This window comes from Maniola hyperantus, chromosome 10 (assembly GCF_902806685.2).
Source record: "Maniola hyperantus chromosome 10, iAphHyp1.2, whole genome shotgun sequence".
Taxonomy (NCBI): Eukaryota; Metazoa; Arthropoda; class Insecta; order Lepidoptera; family Nymphalidae; genus Maniola; species Maniola hyperantus.
Window position 1 is genome coordinate 4,646,726 of NC_048545.1, and position 22,749 is coordinate 4,669,474.

Consider the following 22,749-nt stretch of genomic DNA (forward strand, 5'->3'; position numbering starts at 1 on the left):
GTATATTGGTTATCCGGAGTGTACCTGGTGTCTTTCTCTCCCTCTGCATCATATTCCTTACTCCTGAGGATTGTGATAGTTGCCATTGAGAGAGCTTGTGAGTCATTTCACTCCTCTGTGCAACTTAAGGTTATAATAGGTTCCTAGTAGATTTCTATACCCTCCTGTTTTTGGCTACGCTGCGTCATTCCACGGAAATCCCATACTTATAATTATCGAGCCTAATATAAAAATGAAGATATTAAATCGACTTCAATAATAATTTCGACATTCGAAAAGGATAATAGGATTTGGGGATAGTGCTGGATCAAAAACATGCACTACTAAGCACGGTTCACTTCTCAAAATGAGAAAGGTTCAGGGCATAATCTGCTGGGGTGCCAGCCACTGTAACCTCCCAATGAAATTTGATATCGCTACATAGATAGATAGACGATAGAAAAGTCTTTAATAGCAAAAGCAAGGCAGCCATGAATGGCATCTTATGGTGTCCGTGATAAAGACTTTTATTTAGGTTAAGTATTGAGCAGCGAAGTAAGTTAGAGACCAGGATACTTGAACTACTTAATAATATTCTTAGTTAAAAAAAAAAAAAAAATAATAAAATAAAACCTTATAACAATCAGCTTAGCAATTCCGCCTTCATGCATCTTTGCACTCCGAATTAGACGTCTCTCGCGTTCGACGGCACCAGGTTAGCGCGGGGCCTGAGCGGGTGTGCGGGGAGACCCACCCAGATTCTTATCTCAACCTGTCACGTACTTTAAGGTAGGTAGGTATAGGTATGTCAGTCTTCGAGTTGCAGCTGTATTAAATATGAAAATTGACTAAACTGATGGACTTTAAGAGTCCCGTGGAAATTCTTTGATTTTCCAGGATAAAAAGTGTGAAAAGCTAGCAGACAGACAAATAGAAATGGTTTTAATTTTTTAACTTTATCTTATGAGTCGAGAAATAATAAACACTTTGTAGTAAAAATGTATTTATTTAAAACCAGTAAAAAGTTAAATTAGCAACAATAATAAAATTAACTAACCAAATTATATTAGGTATCTACGTGTTAAAATAAAACTATGTAATTTATAAAATATACGGTTTAAAGGTTTACCTATTTTATTTATTAACAAAACAAAAATCTACACACACTTGTAAGGTAAGCAGTGAAGAGTAATATTAACAAACATTAAATTAAATAACGATATAATAAAATAATTTTATCGTGACGTAGATCACAGTTACAGCCTAAAGAGCGATTTTTTTAACTTTTAACATTATTAAGAAAATATTATATAAGAAAATGTTTTTACATTATCTTACATACTACTTACAATAATATTTATTAACAACATAAACGTACTATACTATTACTATGATTAACAACTATGAGTAATATTGAAATATTCTTGACTCTATTCTTCTCATAATGTCATGATTAACGAGTTATAAAATATAATAATAACTAATTAAATGATGTTAGTTTTAATTGAATAGGTTAAAATTAAGTATGTATTTATCGTTCAACATTGGAAAACGCGATTAAAATATTATCTCAATTTTGAGTTTCATGCGAGTAACAATAAAAAAATTCGTACTTATTATCTTTATCTACCGATTAGTTTGTTTTCTGTAGGTAGGATTTGTAATAATATACCTACCAATTATAATAATAACGGTTATAATCTGAAATCTAGCTAATTAGTATCTGATTGATATTATTCGCGATTTATTTTATGAACGACAGGAATATCGCGATTAGTGATGATCTGGTGATGGTTATTGTGCTGATTAAGACGTTAGTAAATTGATGATGATAGCAAATATGTACAATATAATAGTTGATAATGATTATGATTCTGTTGATGATGATTATGGAATTTACGAATAACAATGATGAAATTGATATCGATGATTACTAATAATGAAGTTGATATTGATAATTATGATGAAATTGATATTGATAACGATGACAATTAATTGCAATTATGGTGATGAATGGTGAGTGATAATGATGATGATAGCAAATATGTACAAATACTTATTTCTCTTAACATTTTATATACAAAACATTGAACACGTAGGTAGTGTCTACAGTTGCTTAATATCTATTGGTAATCTGCACCACCGGCCTGCTCGTTATATTTACATAAAACCTAGTATTAATAAGGCTAATTAATTATTATTAGTTTTAATATCTAAAAAATGTAAGTACCTAAGTAAATTTATAAGTAAAACCCCTGTGTACCTTTACTGGCTGTACCTGTAAGTTAAACTGTGCAAGTTACATTCAAGGTACATCCTTGCATGTAATTCTATATACCTTAACAGTGAAGCTTTAATTGTTAAGTTTTATTATGAAGTGAGTGTTAATTTATAGTAATTTAACAAATTATTCTACTGGCACAAAACGACTGTAATAGTTTTGTTCCATTAATAAATTATTAATTTTCATTTCAATCCCGTATTATGGCAGGTCGTACCTAAGGATTTTGATCAATTATTATGGCAAACTTCCCGTTAATGCAAATAATAGATACAAAAATTATGTAAAATGGTAGGGGGGCCGAAGCGGAGATTTTGGGATTTACTCGAGCGCGTCAAATTAGGGCAAGGTAAGTTAATTAGATAAAGAAAAGTGTACATTTCAATAATCTGACAATTTGTGCGTAACATAAGGAAATGGTAGAGTCACAATGTTTCAAACATTGGCCATGACTTTTGGTTGGGTCCAAATCATCAGTGTTTTGAATAGGAGCTACTTAAGGGTTCATTTAAAATCCCTTCTTAATATTTTACGCACTCGACAAATATTTTTAGTTACATTTTCTTTTTGTTCTTTTTTTAAATTACAGACTTGCGCTTGGCCGCAATTAGACCATGTGGCAAATAATGATGCAGCCTAAGAATGAGCACCCCCTTCTACCCCTTCTTACGGCTAGCCTTACGATACAAACCGGCAGAACTTTTCCGATTACAGAAACACGAGGGGCGCATGCACTATTATTATCTAAAGTGCTTGAGTATTACTTTGTGACAAAGTTTTTTACATTAATTGTAGGTACACTTTCTCCCCTCCAGAGAAAAAGCATACATCATCATAACCTTTTTTTTTCTTTTTAGCACCTCATCTTCACATCCTAATGGTCTCCACGACGCTTGAGTAAATCCTTATTTAGCTTCTTGGGCTCCCCTACTACAATTAGATATATTTGCTCGCATACCTATTACTTAAGTTATATACTATACTTTTTTTACAAATATTTCATCAATTGGAATATCGTAAATCTACATATAAATAACTCTCTAGAAAACTATACAATTGTAAATATATACTTAAATAATAATATGAAAATAAAATTAAAATCTTGTAAACAAACGAAACAAATTCTTTTGTTTTCTCTATGTCTTGTATTGTTTTACTGTATCTAAATATACAATGTTCAATTTTAATGGTTGATTTCCCGTAGTAGATCGCGGAGTATTATCAAATCATAGTGTTAAAGTTTAAACTTTTTTATTTTGAAATAATTAAAAATATTCACGAACTTGAAAGCGTGAGAAACTAGTACCTAATTCACTAGACATAACGTACGTACTCGAATCGCACGCGCATAATGTTTTGCGTGTAGTAAGTAGCATAAACTAGCCCGCACGCACGGCTGACCGTGAAGCTTCGCGAAGTATTACTATTGGTTCGAGATCGTTTCGAGTTTTGTTTTCACAGTAATTTTAAATCTGCCATTCTTTGACTCTAAAATTTTTTTTTCTTATAAATCGATTGTACTACTACGACTAAATCATTTCTCTGCGGGAAAACAATAATTAAAGTTTCACGCTGTAGGTATATTATGTGTGTAAATAGATTAATAAATATTAATTGCCACAAAGGCAGGTGTCGCGCAGGTTCGCCCTTAGCCAGGGCAAGTACCGCGTTATCCGAGTGTAAACTCCAGGGTACCCAGGTCTACCACATCCAACACCCCACGATACTATACCTGTAAATAAAATAACATAACATGTAAGATAAAATTAACAATCAGATTTTTCCAGTAAGTACCTACAAGGTTCTATGGCACGGAAAATGGTAGTTTTTGGTACATAATAAATAATTAAAATAAGTAAGTAAATAAATAATTAGTTCCGAATACTTTGGTCTTTGACAAATTGACCTCGTATCGATTTTCAGTACTTTCAGTACGCGTTCGTTTCCTTTGTAAATAAAAAAAAAACTGACCTATGATTTGAAACTTGTCTCCATTTTGTATAAGCAATGGACCACCGCTGTCGCCTTGGCAAGAGTCTGTGGACGCTCGACCCGCGCAAAGCTGAAATGTTAATATTTATTTTTAATTTAGTTTTATAATAGGTGCAAAATCCTGCATGGGCCATATTATCTTCAGGGTCGACAAAGACAAAGAGACTGATTTTACCATAAAACATCCAATATTTACATATAATAAATAATGATACAGCTGGCCTATTGATGAGCTGGCGTCAGGCTGGCATACATTATACTGGTTACATTATTTTGCTATTGGCTAAAATGTAGGTTCTATCGCAGCAAAAATAACCCAAATTGAGCCATTCTCAACAATTGACATAGTAGTAATATGATAGGTACACAAATTTAATACTAAGGGACCTCGCGCGTTATACGGCCACGGCCCATTGGCCGCCGGGTTGAAGTAAAGGATCATTTCATACCCCATTAGGCATCGCGCACTTGGTTGACTGGCCAGCTTTACCTGGACGCTGCTGACCGTGGTCATGGCCGGGCCGCGTAGTGCGCGAGACCCCTAAGATTCGATCTATGGACCAGAATTACATCGGAAATAAGTAGAAACGGTTACTCAAGTAAAATCCACATGATCCCAAACTTGAAAAATTTCCATTGCAGCCAAAGATCATTAAAACCGTTTTGTTGATTGATCCTCCAACTTTCAAGCTTCCATCTAGCTTCAGGTTCAGGCGTATTAATTCAGGCAGAGTCAGGCCAAATAGATCATACTGACCATGTTATTAGTAATTCGCGTAGCTCTGTACTTCATCCCCCGGCACTGCGTGAGTGACAGGATAGGCACCCGTACTTCTTGCACAATTGCGGGTAAGTGACCACCCTCCGACGTACGCCCCCATCCGACCACGATGCCCTCTTTACCCGATGGCTCTACACCTGGAAAAGGAAAGCATTTACTATAACAACTTTAATTTTATATATTTACATGGCTTATAGGTTCGGTCCCGGTTATTATCGCTAACATCTGAGAGTATTTTTTTTTAATATTACAATAAAACTTAAAGCTAGCCTTATCTTATTACTATACAAATCATGTCGTCGCCATTTGATCATGGTTGCCCAAGATTTCTAAGATTTACTTTGTTGTAGCGTTTGAAGATCTAAAAATATACATACTTGCAGGAGGCAAACACACGGGTTTGATTATCTTGGAGAAGTTAACGGGTTTGCGCAGTTTGAGCAGCGCGATATCGTTGTTGTATGAGTCGGCATCGAAGCTACGGTGTCGCACGATGGCGGTGACGGCTCTCATGATGGCAGCGCTTTCTGTCGTCACTGTTTGATCATGGTCGCCCAGGATTACTCGGATTTTCGATCGTTTGAGTCTGGAATTGGATAAACGCAATGTCAGTAATCCTCAGACGACTGCATTATGTAAATAGATACGATGGTACAAGGTAGGTAACGATAAAGTCCATGATGAAAAGGAGCTCTCTTGGAAAACGACTAATAAAGTAATACGAACTCTATGTATGGGCCATGGAGGCAACGACTTCAGCAAGTTATTGCTTTACAGTCACAATTATTGTCGATGTCTTTGCAAGTCATAATCACATGAGTTTTGGTATAAAAGCCTCATGACATGAAATATTTTTCTATTGCGGACGATTACGTGGGTGACCATTAAGTACCGAGGTGCTTTCTTTTGAGAGTAAGTTTAATTTGTCCAATAGCCAGTTATAGCACTCATGTGTTTAGACCCCAACAAACTTTAGGTTCACAACGTTACAGAAACATTTATTTTACTGAAATCTCCACGGAGCTATGAACCAGCTTAGTGTGTTACTTGAAATCTTGGACTGAAATGCAATAAAACTCATTTGTTTCATGTAGGACAGCCTGTGTCACTCTTGCTACGTCTTGACTCTGGAACTGGTTCGGAAAGCAGATTCTTACAATATAGCTATAACTGATTGTAACACTGTAAGTTACCTTTGTACTTCCATTTTGAACCGTTTACTTACTTTCTAACACAATGTGCCGCTGTCAAAACATACTCCTTAGACAGGAGCGAGGCTCCACAGTGGAACTGGCCGTCGTATACAATTCTCGCCATCCAAGGGTACCGGTTGATACCGGCCGGCATTCCACCAACGATGCGGTTCTCCTGGTTCGGCCCGCCGCACTCTGCAGCGAGAAAGTGAAATTAATTAACGAGTTGCAGGAAGTCGGACCTGTGTTACGGCTTGATTGAATTGCGTAAATGTATATCGGAAGTATTATTGCTGGGTAATACCAGCGTTGAAGTTATTTCACAGTTTTAAGGATTTATTTATAGTAACTTTTCCTTATGGTACCTAAACTATTAACACACACAATTGTTTAGCTGTGCAGGTAAAACGGAACACACGTGTGCCGTTTTCCAAAACATTATTATTATAGTAAAAGCCGTGATAGTCTAGTGGTTAAGACGTCCGCCTACTACTCGGGAGGTCGAAGGTTCGATCCCGGGGATACACCTATAACATTTCAGAGTAGTGTGCGTTTTAAGCAACAAAATATCACTTAGAAAACCATCGTTACGAAATCTGAGAGTTCTGCATCATTTTCTCAAAGGTGTCTAAAGGTGCCAATCCGCACTTGGCCAGCGTGGCGTGATTATGGCTACACATCCGTGCTCAATAATGATTAAAATTTAAAAAGTTTTTTATTCGACAAGTACTTACTTACAAGAAATGATGACCTTGTATTCCTATAAATACAATCAAAAAATATACATAATATACAAGCTTGTGTGCATTTTATAAGACGTGCATGACAGATTGGAAAATGGGTTTGGATAAGCTTTGTGCAAAATCTTAGGAGGAGACAAGAAAGTTGAGATCCGTTTTGCTGCATAGGAATAAAAGAAAAAGTGCAAAGAAGCTAGTGCACAACACGAAATCTACCTCAATTAGTTACAGTAGGCATGCGGCAGAAAGTAATGTAGATCGGCCTTTAGAATGACATCGACATTTCGGCTTTGTAGAGTCTCTGGCACTCATACCTAGATGCCGTTTTGTCGGTCTCAACGACAGAGGTCTAAAAAAGGTCAATTGTACGTTATTTTCTGCGGCGTACTTTACCTGTTTCCGTGTACAACTGTCCGTGTCCAACCCATCAAAAAAACAAAAAAACAACGATAAGTACATTTCTATAGGCAAGTAATAGTTACAAAGTTACAATCAGTGTGCAAAGGGTGCAAAGTTTATCAAAGAGGTGCAAACTAGGGTGCATGCTAAAAGTGCTGTCAGATATATTCCTGTGTATAACTTACCTAACTTTCTAGGAAGTGGGTTTGCTCTGCCGCATTCTAGAATGTAAACGTGATTGAAAAAAGTAAGATTTCAATAAGATTTTACAGAAAAATATCCAAAACAGGTAGGTATCTACTTTGTTGATATAGTATCTTACTGAAATAAAACTAGGTGTACAAAATACGTTAGGATAATAGCAATCTACTCTTTAAGAAATTGTGCTAACTACGTTTTTACATAATATAGGTAGAGATGTTTTGAAATTTCACACAAGTTTTAGTATGACGACCTCCCTGGCGCAGTGGTGAGCGCTGTGGTTATTAGTAGGAGGTCCGGGGTTTCGGGTCCCGGCAGGGGAATTTTGGTATTTCATCATTTCCAAATTTTCTCTGGTCTGGCCTGGGGGGAGGCGTAGGCCGTGGCTAGTTACCATCCTACCGGAAAAGCTAAGCCGCGAAGCGATTTAGCGTATGGAAACCAAAGTGGTATGGGTTTAATAAAAAAACCTAAAACACCTTAGACTGCCTCATCACTTACCACCAGGTGAGATTGCAGTCAAGGGCTAACTTTTTTTTTTTTTTTTTAGCTAGCCTTATCTAATTACTTACTATATAAATCATGACCGCGTGGAATGGTGCCAAGAATACTGGCTGCATTGTAAGGGCTAACTTGATGAATAAAATAAAAAATCATTTGCGGGTATACAAATACTACGTAATTACGTACCACAGGAACAGTTCCTGACCTGGGTATCTTCCTCGTCATCTTCCACGCTCTGCTCCTCCAACAGAGGCACTTCCAAACCGAAGATTTGGTCGAATAAAAACCTTGACGATCTGTTGCCCGTGGAAACCTGCAAGAAGTTATAAATTATAATAAACTAGATGATGCCCGCGGGTTCGCCCGCGTGGATTGAGGTTTGTTTTAATCCCGTGGAAACTCTTTAATTTTTCGGGATAAAAAGTAGATTATGTCCTTCCCCGGCATGCAAACTATCCCTGTACCAAATTTCGTCAAAATCGGTTAAACGGATGGGCCGTGAAAAGCTAGCAGACAGACAGACAAACAGAGAGACAGACAGACACACTTTTGCATTTATAATATTAGTAAGTATGGATTAATTTCATGAACAAACTGTAAGATCAGATTTGATTAGAGCGTACGTATCACGTAGGTTGACTTATTTAAAGTTTAATTTGTTCAAAACAATTTAAAGTTTACATAACACAGCGTATTTTTCATCAACTCCACCAATCAATCAGTCACCTGTCTATTTTACTACCGACGACCAAAAAAAGCCAAAACTAAGGCTTATGATTTTAGCAGTCTATATGTATGTATGTAGGTATATTTATGTTGTATGTTTGTATTTATGGATGATTCACCGTAGCGCATAAACTACTGAGCCGATATATGAATGAGGTGTCAAACGATCCGTTAATATACATAGTTTGGGTGACAGGCTATATTTTATATGAACAAAATCAAGGCGGAAGTTGTGAAAAAAATCATATCGATATGAAATAAAAAAAAATTACAAATAAAATAAAAACCGACTTCGTTACATAAACACTAAAAATTGAAAAATAATTTAATTTATTACCGAATATATTATGTATACAAGAGTTATTATAGTTCCATAATAATACTTTTTGGTGCCGGTGCCAATTAGCTTTAGCTGCGCGAATCGTCTAGACTTCATATTTTTATGGGACTCCACAATGGCACCTCATTGGCACCGACCCCAAAAAATATTATTATGGAACTATATTAACTCTTGTATACATAATATATTCGGTAATAAATTAAATTATTTTTCAATTTTTAGTGTTTATGTAACGAAGTCGGTTTTTATTTTTTTTGTAAAAATTTTTTATTTCACAATTTTTAGTGGCCCCATGGAATTATGCTATGACTGGTTAAAAATCTACTGTTTACTAAGCTATTACACTGATCGCGAGCAATTTACTCTTATCCGTTGAGGAGTTCCAGTATCTATCTTCGAAGATGTTCATCAGATCTTCACCAAATTGAAATGGGACCAACTTTGAAGTATAACCCTTTCAAACAAAAAAAGAATTTTCAAAATCGGTCCAGGCGTTTTTGAGTAATCGGGGAACATACATAAAAAAAAAAAAAAAAAAAAAAAAAAAAAATTCCGATGAATTGAGAACCTCCTCCTTTTTTTGAAGTCGGTTAAAAACGGGGATCTCTGTATTTTTTTCTATCGTATCGAATGCGATGTCAAATGAATGAGAAACAAATTCTGAGCTTTCATAAATAAACTTAAAATTTTAAAATATACCTACCTACCAGGCGGAAGAAAACAAATTTTACTACATTTCAGCATTTTTTTTTGAAAGAATATTAGCCAAGATTATCATGCTGACTAATATTCCCCTTTCCCTCCAATTAAGCGTAAAGCTTGTGCTAGGAGTAGGTAGGTACGACAATAGTGCAACGGGTGGGGTTTGAACCGGCAACCTTTCGGTTTTTCACTCCGCTCCTTTAACCGTTGAGCTATCGAGGCTCTAAATTAGAAGTCGGGTTTTGGTTTTAAACTTCATCTTGTTTGTACTTCAGGAGACCTAATGCATCTTTAACGAAGCGACATAAATGGATACAAGATACCTACTTAATCGGAATTTAACATTCAAAACAATTATTGCGACACAATAATAGTAATTGCTTACGTCACGTACAAATTAACATGAATTTTAGGGGCATTTCGGATATAACCCGTGGAGATACATAACTTACGTAAGATAAGCTTTGTTGCGTACCTACTTTACTTTCGCGTGCAACCTCAGAGGAACCTTACGCAATAAGATAATTGCCAAGCTAATGTCAATGTTACTTTCACAATCTTAAGCTGGCTCCCCACGTAGGTGCATGTTCGACGAGCATGCTTGATTTAGAGCATGGTAATGTCTGATCATTCTTTGCAGATACTTGAAGCACCATTACCTCATTTTGATAATCAAAAAGTGTCCAATGGTACCTATAATTAATGAATACGTGATTTGATTTTGACTTTGACCTAGCTAGCCACTTTACACGTAAGTAAATATAACTAAGTATAATATGATGGTTGCGCCTTCACCCGCGTGGTTTCATGTTTTTTGAAAATCCCGTGGGAACTTCCCGGGGGAATTAGCCTATGTCCATCCCCGGGATGCCAGCTATCTTTGTACGAAGTTTCGTCAAAATCGGCTAACCGGATAGCTAAAAATCGGTCAAAAGCGTGTCGGCCTCGCACAGGAAGGACTCCGTACCATCGTAAAAGAAATGACACTTTTAAATTATTATTTTTAATTTTTAGCCCACTGACGGACGGACGGACAGGGGAGGCTTAGTAATAGGGTCACGTTGGTACCTATCCTTCGGCTACGGAATCCTAAAAATTAATTTCCAAACAAGAAGTCACGGGCAAAAGCTAGGTAAGTACCTACTATAAGTAAAGATTGTAATGAATGAAAATAAAAACGTCGAGCATGTGCGCACGTAGAGAACTAGCACGTGCCGAGCAGGTCGCTTGCTGATAAGTAGTTCTATTTTTTTATTTTTCCTCCGATTCTTTGGTAAGTTTGATAATAATATGCTTTCTCCTAGTGGGGAGAGATATTAAGTATAAGTACTTACTACCTAGCCAGAAATATTTTTTGCGCGTGCGAGTAGAAAGGTTTTTCCGCGAGAGCAATCTCCGGTGTAATCTTTAAAATAATAAGCAAACACGCAATAATAAGCAAACAAACTTATAACTATCTAGTCGTATATCTGAATTTATCAAAGCAAAATCCTTTTTTTTTCAGACCTCTACTAAGGACGTGACTGTACAGAGCCTAGTGTTTGTTTGAAATTCAAATATGTACAGGTCACTAAACTGTACCGCACTTTTGAATATCAATTATATTACAGTAAACCTTACAATCAATTATTTACTATTACTTTCATTCAATTTTTTGCTCCGCCTATTTCGGTTTCGACTTGTTTTGTTCCTCAGATGAATTCAACAAGTAAATAGAAGAGAGTGTTTTTTTTAAAGAATATAAGCCATGTTAAATGACTAATATTCCCCTTTCCTCTCCAATTAAGCGTCAGGCTTGTGCTAGGAGTAGGTACGACAATAGTGCAACGGGCGGGGTTTGAACCGTCGACCTTTCGGTTTTCAGTCCACTCCTATACCGGTAGAGCTATTGAGGCTCTAAGATCTCTCTAATTTTTTTCTCATCATTTGATCATCCCCCTTTCTGGTAATGTATTTCTTCACCGAAAAATTTCAAAAAAACTCATCATTTAGACCCATAATCTTAAGAAAAAGTAGAGCATTTTTAGAAGCAAAAACTTAGATTAGGTTGACAGTTTAGAAGATAGATAACTAATACTAAGAAATTAAATGTTAAAACAGAGTAGGTATCGTTGGAAAAGTCTGACTGAAAACCGGGCTGGGATACTTTAGCCACATCAGGGTAGATAAGCATAAATAACCCTTGTTTGGATTTAAAGAAAAAGGTAAGTACGATTATATCTTTGCAAATACAAGAAACGTGTCTTTGCATTCCGCAAGTCGGAATCGAATGTTATGCGCTTTCCCTTCCCAGTTGCCACCGGCGACCACGTAATGGTGACGAAACGACCGTATATGTTTTATATTAGCTAATACACTATGACATAACCCGCTAACAAGGCTAAGGTTGACCATATTATGTAAACAAAGTCTATAATTTGAACTGTTAATTTTTGTTTTTTAACCTCAATATATAAGTTTCTTCGTGGTTCGAAACAAGTTTCCATTAATGATTGAGGGCCCATATTTTGGTAAGTTTAGCTTAGGCAAGCTTTGATCTAAAAACCTCGGCCAAGTGCGAGTCAGACTCGTGCACCGAGGGTTCCGTACTCGGGTATTTTTTTCGACATTTTGCACCACATGATCAACCCATCACCGGCTCACTCCAAAGCACGGGTCTCCTCTCAGAGTGAGAGGGGTTTTGGCCATAGTCTACTACGCTGGCCATGTGCGGATTGGTAGACACACCTTTGAGAACATGAAGAACTCTCAGGTATGCAGGTTTCCTCACGATGTTTTCCTTCACCGTGACGGAACGGTGGAGGAAAACATTTTGCACGATAAATCAAAATACATGATAAAAGAAAAAGTTTAAAAAACTGTAACCCGACTACGGAAAGATAAAGAAAAAATGACAAAAATTAAGAAACAAGTCAGGAGCTAAGTGCTGTTATCGTCGTCTTGAGTAAAATAAGTCTTTTGATGTGTTGATATGCCTTATCAACTGCAAAAAGAAAACATACTAATTTGATAGACAAATAAAACCAATGAAGTGATCGATCCAGCTTTGCTTAGCAAACCTGGACGCCTACTTTCTAAGGCATTGATGTATGATTTAAGTTACAATTTACACCAGAATATGTACGGTAGTGTAGTTTATGCGCCAATGACTGTAAGTACCTAAGTATATCTTTTCCTTTCGTGATAATCCAAACATGACATAGATCTACTCTCGTAGAACGTAACTAGGTACGCATATCTTTAGAATATCGAGTAGTTAAGTACAGTACCTTTGTAAGTTAATATACCTACTATATATCATTTTATCGATCTTTTATCTATTAACTTTTTAGTGCTAATGACAGTAGGTACTCAGCAAAGATGGTAAAAAGTTAATTTACTTATAAAAGTGTACCAATTAGTAGCAGATCGTGACCTGTTCATGAGTCGTGACCCGTAAAACTTTCGCTACGTCCAATGTCAATCAATGTCAGGTGTTCGATATTAAGTAAAGATCGAGGTTCAACCAACAAAAACATTACAAAGAGGTTCTAGATTTTATATAACTTCTACAAATCTGGATTGAACCGTGAACCGATCGGTGGTCAATGTCGTAACGGACCTTGCTATATACACCTTTGAGAACATTATGTAGAACTCACAGACATGCAGGTTTCTTCTCGATGTTTTCCTTGATCGATATTTACTTCATAAGGATCTAACTATTGAAGTTTCACTTGTCAAGAAATGTGACCAACACGATTGCCCTCGATTCCTGCTTAACACTTTACCCGTACAACACTTTCTTGCTTTTGATGAACGAGTCCGGATAACAAAAACGAGAGTACAATAACAATTACCTCGTGAAAGGCCTGCAATTACATTGGAAAGTAGTTTGATGATTGACCTTACGAATTCTGAAGCGTTAAAAGCAAAAGAAAACAAAACAATGAAGCGTATCAAATTAGATGAAGAACTTTTGATCGATTGATTGGCTTCGGTGTCAAGCAGGTAAGTACTTATCTTCTAACATTACATTTTGTAACGAAGCGTTAAAGTTAGTGAGAAATTATTTTAGCTGAGTTATAAACGTCATGATCTGAATAGGTAGGTACCTACCTACAAATTTTTCGAAAATAGATATCAGCGAAAAGAACAAGAAAGCGGGTAGTTCGCTACTGCCCGTGATAGCTCGAACTTCATCTCTCGCAGCACTACAGTCCTGTCATGCAACTCTCATACAACTGGGACGAAATATCGAGAATTCAAAATCATCAAATTAATCGTGGTATGTAGGTACCATTTATTTATATTATAACTACATAATCCTCGCGACTTCGTCCGCTTGGATTTAGGTTGGTGAAAATCCCGTGGGAACTCTCTAATTTTCCGGGATAAAAAGTAGCTTATATCATTCTCCAGGTCGTAAGGTTCGTCCGCACCTGAGCGGCGCGGCGCGGCGCTTCAGCGAGCTGCACGTCGCGGCACAGAGCTTCAAAATATCATTTCTATCATTTTGTATGGCGCATATCGCACTAGAGCGGCGCTGCACAGCGCTTCACCGCGCGTTGCCGCGCGGCACGGCTGGAGAGAATATTTTGAAGCGCAGCGAAGCGACGCGCAGTGCAGTGACGCTAGTGTGACATACCCAGCGGCGCGGCACGGCGCTTCGCGCTCGTACGCGAACGGGTATAAAAGTGACGCGCAAGTGACGCGAGGTGCCGCGTACTGAAGTTGTAGTGCGGTAGGCACCGTCGAGCGGCCTGAGGTGACGCGTTCTGCAGTCGGACTGAAGCGCCGCGCCGCGCCGCTCAGGTGCGGACGAACCTTTAAACTATATACCCATGCAAAAATTCACGTCGATCCGTATCTCTGTTGTGGTGTGTTTGGAGGACAAATCAAGAAACAAACACACTTTCATAGGTAAGGCCTGCTTGTTTGGGCCAAATCAAACCATTTAATGACGAATTAATGATACATATAAGATCTCGTCTTACTTGCAATGTTCTTGAACGGAAGTAGCGTATAGAGTCGGTAACTAAAGGTACGGACAGACGTGCTCATTACTAGCACGAAAGCATGCTTTTATTGAGCAAGTGCTCATTAGTAGCACGTGTGTCATGTAATGAGCATGCTTATTTCGAGCATGCTCAAAAATCAACCGACGTTTGATTTTCGAGCATGCTACCTGAGGCGCGGGTAGAAGGGGGCGTGCTCCGAGCGCGTCTGAACAGGGTTTGCTTATTAGCATGTACTCAGTACAACATACAACATATAACTCTACAGTTTATTTAAGCATGCTTATTGCTGGCAAATGTGAACAGTTGCATGAGCATGCTAACATTAAGCAAGCATAAAAGCACGCTTTTTTTGAGCACGTCTGTCCGTACCTTTATGTAATGCATATCTACAGTTTATTTAAGCATGCTTATTGCTGGCAAATGTGAACAGTTGCATGAGCATGCTAACATTAAGCTAGCATAAAAGCACGCTTTTTTTGAGCACGTCTGTCCGTACCTTAACGGAACCTAACCTATCAATTTAATTACCTTAGCTTTCCGTAGCGCACCATCATTATCTGTTAGTTCATTAGAAGCAGTGGTTTGTGTTTTGTTATTAGATAAATGGATGCAGTCGTGCTCTTCCTGTTCTCGTGTACCATTTAGTTCTGCTCGTAGCTTGTTCTGACAATGTACCCGTGGGCAGTGTTACAGTTACTTGATTGTGTCTAATAGATGTGGTCTACAAGTCTTAAACAATCCAGGGTAGATATGCTTCTCTCTGCTTGTTGTTATTATTGTTTTGCGGTCCTACGTCGCATTAATCAAAGTCTTTATCGTCGGTATAGTATGTAGAATCAGTGTAGGTACTTCGCGTACTTATGTTATATTTTGTGAAGTCAACGAAGGCGTAAAACAGCCAGGAAGTCCTCAGAAACAGCTCCGATTTTGATGTTTTTTTTTAATTTGTTTTTTATTTAAAATCAGAAACCTTTTGAAGCAGGGAAATCATTTTTAATATTTTTTAAACCATTTTTTTGTTGTACCCGTTATGTACAACACATGTGTTCATCGGGTGTAACATCGTACAAAAGCCCCTAACAAATATCAGATAAAAAGGCGGCTACTCGATATCTATCTTTCGTACCTTTCTATAGTACACGAAAGGTCAAGATCAAGCGTAGTTACATGGGCATTGAAGATTTGACTTCACCTAAATTAGAGGCGACGCGACGCCGTAGCTATACTGTATACCTACTGGTAATGTGGGCACATCTTTCAAAACTAAACGTTTTTCTTTCTTTAACAAATTAATTAAAGTTGATTCGAAATGAGGATGGCCAAAATAATAATATAATAATGGCCTGTATATTGCGTGCGGCGACCAAGTAAGTAAAATATTCTTATGTAACGTGACGTAACCGGCGAAAGTAGTGCATGTCCGTTTCATCTACGAATATTATTGCTTTTCATAATAATTCTTTAAGGTCCATTAGCTAAATTTGTATGTCAGCGTTCGTGTTACAGGAAGTTCAAACCTTTCTTAGATAATTTATTTGAAGAAAAACATACATAACATTTTGTAAGACGCAACTTCCTTCTCAAATAGTTAGGTAGGTAACTTTTAAAAAAGAAGCCTGCAGTTCGACCCACCGGATATGTGTATATTGTGCTAGTGTCATGTCCTCATCAACATGATCGATCCATCGCCAGTCCACTACTAAGAATAAGAACCCATGGCCCGCTGTATTGACCAAGTACGGATTAGCAGACTCCACAGTTTACACACATATGAGAATATTACACAGCGGCAGAACACTCAGGCATGCAAGTTTCCTCACGATGTTTTCATTCACTGTTAAAACAAGTGATATTAAATTGTTTGTTGGTTTATTGGTTTGTCCTTTAATCACGTCGCGACGACGACAACAGCTCGATTTGATTTTTTGCATGACATTAGTTAGAGACCTCGGTGTTAAAGACAGAGTGGCATACCCTTAGAATAAATAATTATTCTATAATTAATCAGAGTAAATTAAAAAAAGTTTTCTTTGAGTAAAATTTTCTATCTACAGTATTAAGAGTACTTTCCCTTTAGGTGGCATTACAAAATTCCACCCTGTATATTTACTCAAGGAACATGTCCTCCTTTTTATAAAAAAGTACCTAACTAAGCTGAGTAGTACCTATATAAGCGCGTCACTCAGAAAAACAGGTACCTACCTATTATTTAAATGATTTAACAAATAAATATTGGAATGTCCGCCTAAAACCTACATGAGGGATATAAATCACAACGTCTACACGTTGTTATATTGTTACCCAAGAGTTATCCGATAGTTTTAATTTAAAAATATAGTAGCATAATAAATAATTTACCTAATTAGAGCTATTGCAACATCTAATTTACGTTTACGATCTAAACTCCGAAAGTATTCAATAACTCTTTCCGAATCTCAGACTTAAATAAAAACCTTCAAAGCACCCGTATTTGTACAAATACTCTAGATCGAGGAAGGTCATAATATGACGTCGAATGAACCAAATATCGATTTTATTAAACTACCTTCAAAAAATTAATTAATAATTTTATATCATTTCTGCTAATTCAAATAAATTTTTAAAAATAACCTAGATACAGTTGGCATATAAATGTGTAGGTATAAATAATTTCAAAACATTTTCAAAATTGCTTTAATGACGATATTAATAATTGTTTGATTAGCGTAATATGTTTTACATTTTCAAAAATTCATTCAACCATTTCATTTCTAAAGGATCCCAAACCTGGTATGTTTCGAAAATGCTTTGTTGTTTTTTGAAAACAAAATATGTAATCTAATAAGGAACCTACTTATCTATACTTACTTACGAATTTTAAGGATCAGATCGTGAACCATTTTGCCGGCAACATCAAAACTATACATCTAGACCTTAGGAATACTTAGTAGGTACATCAGAAACTGCAGTCTTCAAGTTCTCATTAACACGATTGACGTCATAGAGTAATAATTAACAACGAAGTAGGTATCAAGCGAGTGCAATCCACTGAAAGTAAAAGTGCATTGGACGTCAATGCACGCGCGCGTTGCCCGATAAAGAAAATCTTTTTTACTCACATGGTTATCATGTATATCCTGCGGCGTTATCTTCCTACCCTCCAAACAGCTTAGCGTGAGCACAAACAATATAGCCACTGATCTCCATGGGCACATTGTCGGTTTTCGGCTGTCGCGATTCGTCGCCGAGGTATTTATTTACGCGGCATTTCCTCGCGACGTTTCCTCTCGAATTCAGCGTTATGACATTATTTCGAATATTTCGCGAATAAAACGCTGGCCCGACTGTCGCTGGCGGCCGCGGCCGCGCGGGTTCGTCTACGCAGAGGTCTTCGGCTTCGCGTACTTTCTCCTCGGGCCAAAAGCGAACCCCACCGCCGTTACCACCGCGATTCTGTGTATACTACACAGCTGTTTTATGTTATCAACAGAACATGTTGATGAATAGATACATAGGTACTTAACATTGGTACTTGGATCCAGTACTTACCTGACGGCGGTTACACACTCATCCGATCCGAGTCCGTGAAAATAAGTTCCTTTTTGGACCTTATGATATATTATGTCGTTGATAATCGCTGGTATTCTCACGGATGACGGATAGAACTGGCATGACAGAAGTGCAGTGCATAATCGCTGTAAGTATATTTTAGTAGAATTTTTCTTTCACATTCATCTTTCACACATACCCGTAATTATAAAATTGGAACTATGGCCATAGTATAGGGCTGCCATACGTCCCGGTACACCGGGACATGTCCGAAGCGTTGTCTCCCGGTGTCCCGGTCAGTAAGCTAGTTGTCCCGGTTTGGCACAGTTTGGTCCACTGCACCGCCGCCGTCAACGGGCCGTCAACGAAAAACGAGATATTAATTTAGGTACCTTTTTTTTGTTTATATGTCAAAAATTTCGCGGTTGCTTCGCTCGTGCTTTTGTTCTGTATTGGTTAATGCCGGCCTGCAACTTCATCCACATGGATTTAGTTTTTTATAAATCACGTGGGAACTCTTAAATATTTCGAGATAAAAAGCCTGTCTGTTTCCGGGATGCAAGCTATCCCTAAGTATCACCTGGTTAAAAAGATAGGCCGTGAAGAGACAACAGATAGCTAGATATACAGACATACTTTCGCATTTATAATATTAATACTTACAGATTTTTTCTTAAATATATTTAAAATTTCGCGCTCGCTTTTCTCGCGCTTTTATCTTGCATTGGTTAATGCCTGCAACTTCGTCCACATGGATTTAGTTTTTTTTAATAACGTAGGATCTCTTTAATATTCCGAGATAAAAAGCTGTGACATCAAACGGACACTTTCGAATTTACAGTATCAGTATGTATATGGATGGATGCCCCGGTCGTGCTTTCAGCAAATATGGCAGCCCTACCATAGTACCTACTATCAATATTCTGTGCTATGACGCTAGAAAAAAAGGTACGGGGCTGATATCACCTCTAAGCAGGTTTTTTGGCTATAGGCTATAGGCTATGGCAAAGGAATATAGTTACCTACTTCTTTGGGCGATGAAGTACAGCTACCTGAAGTAAGGCCACCAGAACGCCCGGGAGCGTTATTTTACAAGACTTGGGCAGTCTTGTTATGCGAAACATGTTGCGGAAATATCGAACCAGAGGTACGTAAACTATAGGTAAGTAAATACCTATAGTTCATAGTAGTTTATACGTCGTAAACTAGCTATACTAACTTCATTTCACTTTCATTTACCATAGGTACTTACTTAGTGTGGAAAACCCAGCATCCGTGTCATTAGGTACTTATTGGCAGATTTGTGTTGCTTTTTATATGAAATCATACTAATAATATCTTCCGATACTAAGGTAGGTACCTACTTGGTAAGAGACAAATAAAAAAACCAGCCAAGTGCGAGTCAGACTCGCGCACCGAGAGTTCCGTACCTACGACAGTTGTTTTTTTTTTGACATTTTGCATGATTAAGCAAAAATCTTATGCATAAAAATAAATAAAAATCTGTTTTAGAATGTACAGATAAATTCCTATGATATGAATAATGAATATGAATTCATGATACCCCACTTGGTATAGTAATCTTACTTTGAAAGAATAGTTATAACTAGCTAATGCCCGCGACTTCGTCCACATGGATTTAAATTTTTCAAAATCCCGCGGGAACTCTTTGATTTTCCGGGATAAAAAGTAGCCTATGTGTTAATCCAGGGTATAATTTATCTTCACTCCAAATTTCATCCAAATCCGTTCAGCCGTTTTTGCGTGATTAACAAACATCCAAACATCGACACTTTCACATTTATAATATTACTAGGTGATGCCCGCGACTTCATCCGCGTGGATTTTCATTTTTTTAAATCCCACGGGTACTCTTTGATTTTCCGAAATAAAAAGTAGCCTATGTGTTAATCCAGGGTATAATCTATATCCATTCCAAATTTCATCCAAATCCGTTCAGCTGTTTTGCGTGATTGAGTAACAAACATCCAAACATGAAACATCCACACTTTCGCATTTATAATATTAGTAGGATTAATCCTACCCAGATTATTAATCCTACCTAGGTTTAAGTTTTAAGTGTTTTATTTTAATTTTTAACCGGCAGCGTTGTGTAAATCACGAAAAGTATGTTTGCTATTTAATTTTGATAGGAACAAGTTCTGGAGCTATAAAGAAACATTAAAATCAAACCTTCCTATAAAACTGAAAAAGAAAATTCTTGACATGTGTATCTTGCCTTGTCTCACATATGCGTGTCAAACCTGGGTCTTTAACAACTACACTAAAAATAAGATACTAACATGCCAAAGAGCTATGGAGCGAAGTATACTAAATATAAAGCGCTTAGATAAACAAAGAAGTACGGATATAAGAAGAAAAACAAATGTTGTGGATGCTTTAAAACATAGTAAAAGACTAAAATGGGCATGGGCAGGTTATGTCCAAAAATGGACCAAGAAATTGTCTGCCTGGTCTGGCCCCCGGGGAAAAAGAAAAAGAGGCAGACCGCTGGAACGTTGGGCAGATGAAATAGCTAGCATAGCGGGAGAGAATTGGGTCAATAAAGCTATAGACAGAAAATTGTGGAAAAAAATGAAGGAGGCCTACACTCATAGAGAGGTCCTTAATAAATAAAAATACTTAATATTTAATAATAATAATAAATAAAAAAACATATATAGTTACTACATATAAATAATATACAAATAATACATAAGTATAAATAATAACAAACTATAGACATAAATAAAAGTGCGTGTTAATAAGTGTAAGAACCATTATTAAGGAACAAAAAGGCTATAATAATAATTTTGATAGGCGTTTTTCATAAGTAGGTAGTGGTGATAATATCCGTTTATTTTCCGAATTTGTCCATCAATAACTTTCAGGCGTTCAGGTGGAGGCCATACACGAATCAAACCATCTTATTTATTAAATAACTAGCTGATGCCCGCGACTTCGTCCGCGTGGATTTAAGTTTTTAAAAATCCCGTGGGAACTATTTGATTTTCCGAGATAAAAGTAGTCTATACCACTCTGCACTCTCCAGGTTTTTAACTATATCCATGAAAACAATCACGTCGATTCATTGCACCCCTCGCGGCTCTCTAAATCTCTACCTGCCTTCTCCACTCCTGTTCCGCTGTCAAGTAACATACCGATTTCAAAGCCCAATTGCAAATAGGATTGTTAGTAGGATTTGGAAGCAAACGGCATCGCATCGGTTTAGTCGTTCCTTGTTCTAACCAACTTAGACCAGTTTTTAAATCACCACGATTTAAGACTGCAATTCCATACAGTATCAGAGTTGAAGAGTTGGGCCCTCGAGCTCAACGATAGATAGTCTTTATTTGGTAGGTACCTTCAATATCAATTATTTATACCCGATAGTTTCTAAATCCCATCAGTTTATAGGTGGTCAGGTCCCCCCCTGCAGCATATGTTACTCCCTGGTTAATCCTCTAATAATTGTCTATGAAAGTCCCGTCAAAATAGCTTCAGCCGTTCCGAAGACTAGCCCGTTCAAACAGACAGACAAAAACGTGTGATTCGGGATAGTTATGGTACAGTTCAAATAACCATGAGGTAGTTATTTCGAAATTACAGACAGACACTTCAATTTTATTTATTAGTATAGATTTAGATTAACTAATTTCAATATTCGGCAGTAATAATGACCCATCTGTCCGATTCTGCTACGGTGCTGGTAATAACACTATGTTCTTTGAATAGTTCCTACTTCCTAGGTTTTCAAAGCTCATAACAAGGAGGCTTTATTTCACGGCATCATATTAATTGCACAATATGACGCCATAGGCCATAGCTGCTGCTTTGAGATCTAAGACCACACACGCCCGACTAGTTGCCCGGCAACTCGATCGACGGCAACCGACGACGCGACCGACCGTTAGAATCTGTGATTTGTAATACAAATCACAGATTTTGAGTTGTCCGTCGACTGAGTTGCCCGTCAACTATCGACGGTGCAGGCTCTAAGGGTAGAAGACAAAAAAACGTTTATTTATATTATCTTTATTTTAAAATAAAATTTCATTCAATTTCATAACTACTTATAAAAACACACGACTTACCTTTTCTATGAAAGGAAAAATAGTTGAAGTAGTAAAACCCGCAGTCTCGAGATGTCATCATGAAAATAAAATTAAATAGGTTAAAAAAATAAAAGATGGTCAAATTATTTTTATACGTGATATATGATGTTTTAACTTTTGACATGAAGGTGAAAAATTGAAAAAGTAGGTAGCTAATTTTGTTATGATTTGAATGAGTCCAGTCCAGTCCCAGTGGCTTTGCCGCCTTATCTGACTAGATGATAAATTAAATAATATAAAACATTTCTTCTTAAAGACATAAATATTT

General features: G+C 37.1%; 1 protein-coding gene across 4 annotated transcripts; it reads right to left on the reverse strand.

Annotated features, from left to right (window-relative positions):
* Positions 1 to 1,040: 1,040 nt before the first annotated feature.
* Positions 1,041 to 18,231, reverse strand: LOC117985818 (trypsin-1). 4 transcript variants are annotated; one of them, XM_034972613.2, is made up of 8 exons: positions 17,937 to 18,231; positions 8,257 to 8,383; positions 7,551 to 7,586; positions 6,259 to 6,421; positions 5,411 to 5,619; positions 5,010 to 5,170; positions 4,232 to 4,322; positions 1,041 to 3,992 (listed from the first exon to the last, which is right to left on the reverse strand). In XM_034972613.2, the coding sequence occupies exons 1-8, from the start codon at positions 18,030 to 18,032 to the stop codon at positions 3,871 to 3,873; spliced, it is 1,005 nt and encodes a 334-aa protein (XP_034828504.1). In that variant the 5' UTR covers positions 18,033 to 18,231; the 3' UTR covers positions 1,041 to 3,870. The 4 variants fall into 4 exon arrangements, with proteins under 4 accessions (XP_034828504.1, XP_069357252.1, XP_069357250.1 ...); XM_069501151.1 differs by having other exon boundaries at positions 8,276 to 8,383; positions 17,937 to 17,962; XM_069501149.1 differs by lacking the exon at positions 7,551 to 7,586.
* Positions 18,232 to 22,749: the final 4,518 nt, after the last annotated feature.